We start from the raw sequence: 8,460 nt of genomic DNA, 5'->3' as shown, positions 1-8,460 counted from the left end.
GTGCAACTTAATTCTTTTACTTACTACTTAAAAACTCCAACCCCTCACCAACGAGGTGTTGGTTCAGCTAGCGCCGGCTGAACCTCTTAAGTGGCTCAATTGGAATTGTTCCCTAGTTTGAGTCTCCTGGGAGTCGCCCTCGTTGGGAGGGCTTTATTGGCACCCAGCTCGAATCCAGAGTAGTCGAGGTCCAATGTAGTCGCTGGACACCGGATGGTTAAGACCAAAAAAAAAAAACCCCAACCCCCCCCCCCCCCTTTTTAACGTAAAAGATTGAATTCGCTTAAACTTTAAGATGCTATATATCAACAAAATAACGTACATTAGGATTAACTAAAGTAGGATATTGATAATATTATTCTTGTGGCATTTAATTTACTTTACTTCTTTACATCAAATTATGCCTCTCCGGCATAATTTGTTTCATAGTTTCTTTAACTAACACAAAAAAGAAAAAAAAAACATTTTTATCATATAATTAATTAAAGTATGTTTTCATTGATCTCCAATGATTTTGAATTGTTAAAGCCATAGTGATTGGTGATGATGAAGCCCTCTCCATTTTTCTCATTCTGCTGTGTGTTCATTGGAGATGAATTTTTAGAATGCCATCTTGACCAAAAGAGATAGTTGATGAAATTGAGGAAGCTGAGGACTGCTAGCAGCCAGTAGAAAAGATCAAGCCTGTCTTTGTTGATATCATTTTCACTTAGCCAACCTCGATTTGAAGAACTTGAAGTCACCTTGTTTACGAAGGAAACTAGCAATGAGCTTAAGTAGAATCCAAATGAATATGAGCAATAGGTCATTGCTGTTAAAAATGCTTGCATCCCTTTTAAGGATTGTTTGTAGAAGAACTCAATAAGGCCAACTGCTGTAAACATTTCTGATAATCCGAAAATCAGGAACTGAGGGGTGATCGAAAATATTGATAAGGTTTTGCCTGAATCCAATGCTGAGTCTCTTCTTTTTTTCTCCATCAGGGCAGCAGAAATCATTGAAAATGTTGCCAAAAAAAGGCCAAACCCGATGCGTTGCAAAGGGGAGATACCGGATTCATGGCCTGTGTATTTTCTCGCCAAAGGCACGAAAAATTTGTCGTATAATGGAACTAGAATGACAAGCATAATGTAAGGGATCGATTGAAGGGAAGCTGGAGGGACATGGAAATTTTTGGTGAGCTTATTGTTCATGGCACTTCCTTGCTGTACTGAAAACGTTTGAAGCTGAGCCAATATGGTGTTGAAAATAATGGTGCAAGCGAAAATCGGAACAACTGAAATCAGTACTTTAACTTGCTCAACTTGAGTGACTGTGCATAATCTCCACGGACTTTCTTTTTTATTAGTCCCATCTTCAACTTTGATGCAAGCTTTATCCAAGAACCTGGAAATTTTGAAAGCAATCGGGGTCTAAATGCATTCTGTAAACAATATTTTTAATAAAACAATAAATATGGGATGTGAAAGGTGTTAATTACACTTTCAACATTATTTACCTGAATCTCTGTGTAAGAAATACACTTCCAGAGTCATTTGGCACATTGTTTTGATTTAATCCATGAAGCATTTGTGGGTTAGATGGACAAATTTGCTTTCTCTTTAACATCGCTGCCACAAAAACCTGAAAACAAAAATTATAAAATTAACACAAAAAAATGTAATTATTCAGCAGATTATGATCCGTTGAGGATAAAATAATTATTAATTCTACGACAATATAATACATTGTATAGACAACTTTTTTACGACACTAAGTCAGCAGACAGCTTTTCATTTCTTGTCTAGATAACCTTATATTATTCAACAAGCACCCATTAGTATGTTACCTTTTTAATTTTTTATTGCCATAAGCAAACAAATTTACAGACAAGATTTGGTTTTTGGGAACATGCAATCAAGATCAAAAGAAATTAAATTGTATATTCATTGTATGCTAAGAAATAAAAGCGCTTGCTTATTACTTGAGCTATGGGGGTGAAAATGCTTCCTTGAGGCCGTTTGTTTCTGTAGTAAAGTGTGCCAGAAACCACGCCGAACAAGCCCAGTGCCATGGCAGCCGCGGAGACTCCGAAGCCAACGTCCATGCCGGAGTGAGTTTGTACCCAAACAAGAACAGTTAGGGCTACCAATTCACCTGTGGAGAAGGCAAAATATGCAGCATTAAAGTAAGATGAGAGCTTCTTGGACTGCTTAGGGTTGCTTTGATCAAACTGGTCAGCCCCATGAGCTATCATGTTGGGTTTAACACACCCACTGCCTATTGCCACCAAATACAATGCCAAGAAAAATATTGAGGCCTTAAATCCCTTTGCTTCTTCACAGTTTTCTGAATCCGTTACCATGTTGCATTTGGGTGGCTTTAGTTGAGGAAGGTGAGCTTGAACTGAAAGCAATATGAAACCCTGAAAATTATTTGCATTAGAATCAAAATCATTATCAATTTTCGTTATCCAGCAATAGTATGTGTTTGTGTATATATGACATAAATGTACTAATTATATACAGATAATATAGTAGCTCTGATGTATTCTTAAATGCGCTCTCTGTACGTACATGCATGGAATCATGTTGTATATATAAAAACACTCACGTGCTTTGATTCCAATGGCTAGTTGTACTTGTAAATACATCCTATATGCAGAAGATATATATAAGAGAGAGAGAGAGAGAGGAAAATGGAAGGGTTGAATTTGAAAGAGGAAAAAACTTACAGAAAGTTCAACAAAGCCAAAGATAAGCATGGTCCAGAAGCTACCAAGAAAAGAATCAGAAAGATAGCCACCAAGGAGGGCCAAGAGAAAGACAGTTCCAATAAAGTTTGTCACAATATTTGCGGAATTTGACAAAGAGAAGTGCATTTCATTTATCACATATGTTATAAGGTTGTTCCCAACTGCTGCGATTGCCATAATCTCAAATGCTTGTAAACCTGACAATATTATTACACAATTCACAATCAAAAACCTTATCATAATTTGTAAAGAAAATAGTGGGCAGTCACAATAATTAGAGAGAGAGTTTAAACCGATAATATATATAATTTTTCTTTCTCAAAATTTATTACACCCACTAATATGAAAAATAACTTTATGAAAAAAAAATAAAAGAAAAACCATCTTAAGAAAAATTCTCAAGAAAATTACTTTCAATCCTCTAGCAACCACCAGAAACTATATATATACATGATGCACTATATGTAAATTAATAGATATGCATGTTAATCTACTACGCAAGCAGACAGATAAATAAATAGATAGATAGATCCATATGTCAATATGTATGTATATAAAGAGATACCAAGAACGAAAACAGCAGCTTTCATTCCTCCATGCTTGTTAGGGTTTGAGGGTCTGCCTTTCCAATCAACAGTGCTCTCTTCAACCTCCATGCCTTTGTTGTTGTTTTGCCTTCTTGCTTCCATTTCCATTTTGTTTTTCTCTCTCACACACAGAAACTAGCAGTTTCTGTTTTCTCACACTCTAAGGTTGAGAGAAAGATAGCAAATAAAAACTTTGCAAGTATTTTAGAAATTGTTGTCTTACTCTATGCTGAAATTGAGGCATGTGGGTTGCTCTAAATTTATAATCTCCAAGTTGCCACAAATTCCTTACAAGATTCTTTGCAAAATCAAAACTCAATGAGAATTTCAAGCCCCACATGCACTCTCACCACGTGGATAACACTTGTTCTAGACAAAGAGTAGACGATTTTGCTAATTTTTTAATTTTTTTTTCGGTTTTTCAACTTTTTTTAAAGGGTATTTGAATCATATTTTCAATTCATTGAATGTCGTGTCAATGATTTGTAATTTTGCGTTGGATAGAGTTGACATACACATAAGGTTTGCTTCTCGGCCTCTCTTTGATTGGTGGTCCATGCCATATGCCCCTATGTATTGTTTAATGTAATATTCTCCCCTTTTTTTAATTCATTTAAGATTATATCAAATCATTTTCAATTAATTTTAGACATGATTGATTTAGTTTAATCTTTAAAATCTTAATATAATAATCAAATTTATTATTACTTAAAATCACATATAAAAAGAAGGACTACAGATTCGCTAAGAAACTAAACAGATTCAATTAAATAATTGGCGATTGATTAAAAAGAAAAAAGAAAAATAATATCATACAAGTCATATCAATTACCAAATGCATATAGCAGCGTTCTCTACCATAGTAAATGTTATCTCAACGATTTGAGCTCCTTGTGTTTTATAAAAATATTTTTTTATTCTTATTTTGAAATTGGCTTACTTCTCTTTCATTGGATCATATACTTTCAGCTATGTCCTAACAAATTTATTTTTCTTTTTCCCCAAATATAAGAGCGGTCCAAATCAATTTTTTAACATCTACGTCCTTTTAAAATAAGAATTAAAAAATTATATTTAACTTTACCTATTCCTTTTGAAAAAAAAAATCAAATGGAAGGATTCAAAATGCGTACTACTGTCTACATAACACATGAAAAAATAAATAAAAAATAGTACCAATATTAAAATAGATTAAATTAATTAATTATCTAAAATCTTCCATTGAGGTATATACTATGCCGACCATTGAGATTCAAAACATTTAAACTAAAAAACGAAGGGTTAGGTGTAACTTTCACTACACTTGGTGGAAAAAAAAAACAATGATTTGTTTAATTAATTTAATAAAAATAACAAAGAATATTTAATTTGAACATATAACTATATAATGCTGCGTATGATTTACTGATGCGGGTGAAATCAAAGACAAAGAAACCAAGTCAAAAGGTTGTCGGCCTTTAACAACAAAAAGTTTTGAAACACTATAATATTCTCTTCTTCTTTTTTCTTTTTTTTGGTTCATAAGGGTTTGATTTATTTTTATTTTGATTACAAAAAATAATAATAATAATTTGAAGAGTTTTAAGTTTTGAATATGATATTGTATAAAATTTGTAATCGGACGAAGTCTCTTTTCCAAGGCCAGTATCATGACTTTCCTTGTAAAAGTGAATCATATCTACTTGTATGTTTGGTCATTGCCATTAGAGCATTGTCAAAGCAAAACATACAAAACATTCCGATAAGAAATGGAAATAAAGTGATAAAACTTAAGATAAAAGGATTTAGATATAAATTTATTATAAATTATAAAAGACAAATAAAAGAAAATTCAACTTACTTCACAAGATTCTTATTATATATATAAGATGAGTTGATCTAATGAACATTAGTGTCTACCAAATGATGAACATTTGGATATGTGACAAAATTCTGTGACTTCCTACAAATAAAATTGAAGCTGTAGATTAATTAAACTGTGCTTGATAGTGTTGCGCACCGGCAAGCACATCATTTGCCAGATCAATAGTATATATTATATTCCAATTTTTTTCTAATTATAAGATTAATTCTTGCTTCGATTATTTTTTTCAGCAACATGGAAGAAACTTATTGGTTTGTCGGCAACAAAAGGTGTTCAATATTTTCAAGTGCATGCCAACCTAAACGTATGTAGATGCTGTATTATTGTATGCTATGCTTTTATTTTCAAGTACAATGAAAGAAGCTAAAGTGTTGGAGGACTTTGCGGGAGACAAAGTGGAGACAAATGAATTATAATCCTCTGTGGATCCCATTTTCCTCATACAGTGGGCCCTTGATCAATCCAATGATCACCCACTTTGAGATTGCCACGTGTCCTCAATTTCGTCATCCTTTCTTTGCATAATAATGATACTGACACTAGTCAAACCTTGCATTAATACTGAACACAATTTGGGAAAAGAGGCACTTCCTCTCCTTTCAAGTCATCAACTCAAGAGGATTCTCGCAGTGCCAACAATTTTGACTCCATTTAAGTTAATTAATAATTTATTATTAGCCTGGTTTCTTTAATTTTCTAAAACATTTGAAGATAACATAATTAATCTCTATCTTTTGACTTTTTACGATATGAAGGATAAGTAAAAAATCTACTTAGATTTTGAAGATCAAGTTAAAAAATGATCCGCTTGATAGGCATTTGATTATGCAGAGGTAATCCTTAACAGCAAAAAAGAAACTAGCGCAAACTCACCTCAAACCAAAAACAAAATTACGAAAAAATAAAGGTCTCAATTGAAATTTCACCACATTTACATGAATTTTATATGTAGCCCCTTTAATTTTACATAAATATGTTATAGTCTACTATATTTATAATCTCTCCAGTATAAACTCGATCAAACCAAAATCTTAGTTCCGCTACTGGCTTATGGCTTATAAATACTTAGATAACAATGAATTTCATTAAATTTAAATCCAACATATAGATCTCTTGTCTTTAATCAGTCGTAATGAGAATACTATATTGATATTCATTAGATGATTAATCATCTAAAGAATATACATTTTGATATATCACCAACATTTGGGGTTATATATATATATATATTAATTTAGTCAAATAGCCTTATTTATATGTGTTTTTGACATGTCACTCCTATTCTATTGGTCTAATTTCGAAGATTGAGTAAGTGAAACGATTTATCTATATAATGCCCTCTTTTAGTGGATTTCCTGTTATCAATATTATACATATCACCTTCAATCCGTAAAATAAGTCAAAATGAACTTAGACGCACGCCCACAAATGAAAAATCAACATTTTGGAGCAATGAGTTAATCAAATCGAAGCACCACACCATTTTCAAAACTCTTTTACTATTTTATTGAAATAAGTCAAAAAAGCAATTGATGGGTTGGTGGTTGAGCACACCATACATAGAACCTCAAGCCCTCTTTCTTCTTTTATGTCTTCCTTTTACTTCCTTTCTTTTCTTTTCTGTTCACATACCATGTCCATGCCCACATTCACAATTCCACAGTATATTTTAAAAAATTAAAAATTAAAAAAAGGAGGGCCTTTGGTACTATTTGGGTTCAACATATGCTTAATTTATCTTTTATCATCTATTAAAAGACAAAAGTCTAGCCAATCAATTTAATTAATTAGTTAAGAAGTGAAAGTGCACTTTGAGTTTGGAAAATTGAAACATTAATTGTCCTAATGGAGTAGCCATGTTCATATTGAATTTTGTAGGCTTTGACATTGTTTTGTATAGTCTTTTAATTCCGTTTGGTTTGCCGACAAATTAAAGATTTGATGAGGCATGCAATTGCTACTTTGTCCGGATTTTCTCATACCCACTAAATTTTACTTGACAATATTGGCCATCTTCTTGATTATTCTTTGACATATTTGGGTCAAAGACAGTGTTATTGCTTTAGCCTTTATGGCTCCTTATGGAAATATTTTTATTTCCCAAAAAAATCCATAAAATTGTTTAATTCGCTGCATTTCTTCAAGATATATAAGATATATGGTGATAAAATATCTCAAATGACAAAAAAAAAACTCTTATATTTGGTGCTTTTTATCCTACAAGAAAAATTTTAAAAAAATGCTATTGAGTTTTTTTCACTCTAAAAATATGGCAAGAAAATACTTTTGGTTTGAAAATACTACAACTTATAATCATTTATTATTATACAGTGGCGAAGCTAGCACTATTTTTTGGGGTGGGCTAGATTTTTAAAAAATTCAATTACTTCTCAAAAAATTTATTCTATACAAATATAATTATTAAAATACACTAGACAAACAAAAAACTAACAATAAAACTATAAAAGTACAATGTGAATAGAAAAACACTATCAACGAAATTTTGTCCAATTCTTTAAAAAAGAAAACTCATATATTATCATATCTGAATTATATTGTGTGTGATAATAATACATTAGAGAATTATTAATTATTTTATCAAAAAATCTGACAAAAGTGTAAGCTAATAACTAATTCGAAAACAAGATGAGCATGCGAGTGCAGTAGAGTGTGACCATCACTCATAAGGTGGCAACTTGATGACTTGAACAACTGAGTTTTGAGAAATTTAGACTTTAGATAATTGGATCAATTAGTCAGAGATTTGAGTGAGTTTTTTGATTTAGAAAAAATAGATATTGACTATAATTATTAGTTATATTTTTATATTTTACTATAAGTCTTTTTTTAAAAATAAATTTGTAATTAATTATTTTTTTTTCAAGAAACTAACCTGGGCTACAGCCAGGGTTAGCCTTCTTCATAGATTCGCCTCTACTATTATACATGGAGGGGGTGTTTGGCATCCCTCATTACATACATGATGCAACCCCAAGTTTAGTGTAGTAAGTGGCTGGAAGTCGGGTTCAACTAATGCGGCAACGGCTGCGTTAGCTTGCCTCTTTTTTTTTGTACTTATACTTTATTATTATAATAATAATTATTATTATTAACTTTATTAAAATAATTATTATTATTATTTATATAATATACTATTATTATTTTTACATTATAAACACTAATATAAATTAATAAAGTTATAATTTAATATAACTAATAATAAATATTTAAATACAACAAAATTTAAACAATATTAATTTAAAATTAATAATAAT

At 31.3% G+C, this 8,460-nt stretch overlaps 1 protein-coding gene across 1 annotated transcript; it reads right to left on the bottom strand.

Annotated features, from left to right (window-relative positions):
- Positions 1–329: 329 nt before the first annotated feature.
- LOC102620976 (protein NRT1/ PTR FAMILY 4.3-like) lies at positions 330–3,686 on the bottom strand. The gene is made up of 5 exons (XM_006470766.4): positions 3,300–3,686; positions 2,714–2,931; positions 1,964–2,404; positions 1,499–1,623; positions 330–1,386 (listed from the first exon to the last, which is right to left on the bottom strand). Exons 1-5 carry the CDS (start codon positions 3,427–3,429, stop codon positions 483–485), a joined length of 1,818 nt encoding a protein of 605 aa, XP_006470829.2. The 5' UTR covers positions 3,430–3,686; the 3' UTR covers positions 330–482.
- Positions 3,687–8,460: the final 4,774 nt, after the last annotated feature.

This window comes from Citrus sinensis, chromosome 5 (genome assembly GCF_022201045.2).
Source record: "Citrus sinensis cultivar Valencia sweet orange chromosome 5, DVS_A1.0, whole genome shotgun sequence".
NCBI classification, from domain to species: domain Eukaryota; kingdom Viridiplantae; phylum Streptophyta; class Magnoliopsida; order Sapindales; family Rutaceae; genus Citrus; species Citrus sinensis.
Note: the sequence above shows the minus strand (reverse complement) of the source record. Positions and strands in the feature narration are given on the sequence as shown.

Bases quoted from the DNA above. Each gene is read 5' to 3' on its own strand.
- LOC102620976 (XM_006470766.4), bottom strand. From the start codon at position 3,429: ATGGAAATGGAAGCAAGAAGGCAAAACAACAACAAAGGCATGGAGGTT. The intron at 2,932-3,299 runs GTATCTCTTTAT...TAATATTGTCAG, and splicing joins AGCTGCTGTTTTCGTTCTTG to GTTTACAAGCATTTGAGATT. The intron at 2,405-2,713 runs GTAAGTTTTTTC...AATAATTTTCAG, and splicing joins TTGGCTTTGTTGAACTTTCT to GGTTTCATATTGCTTTCAGT.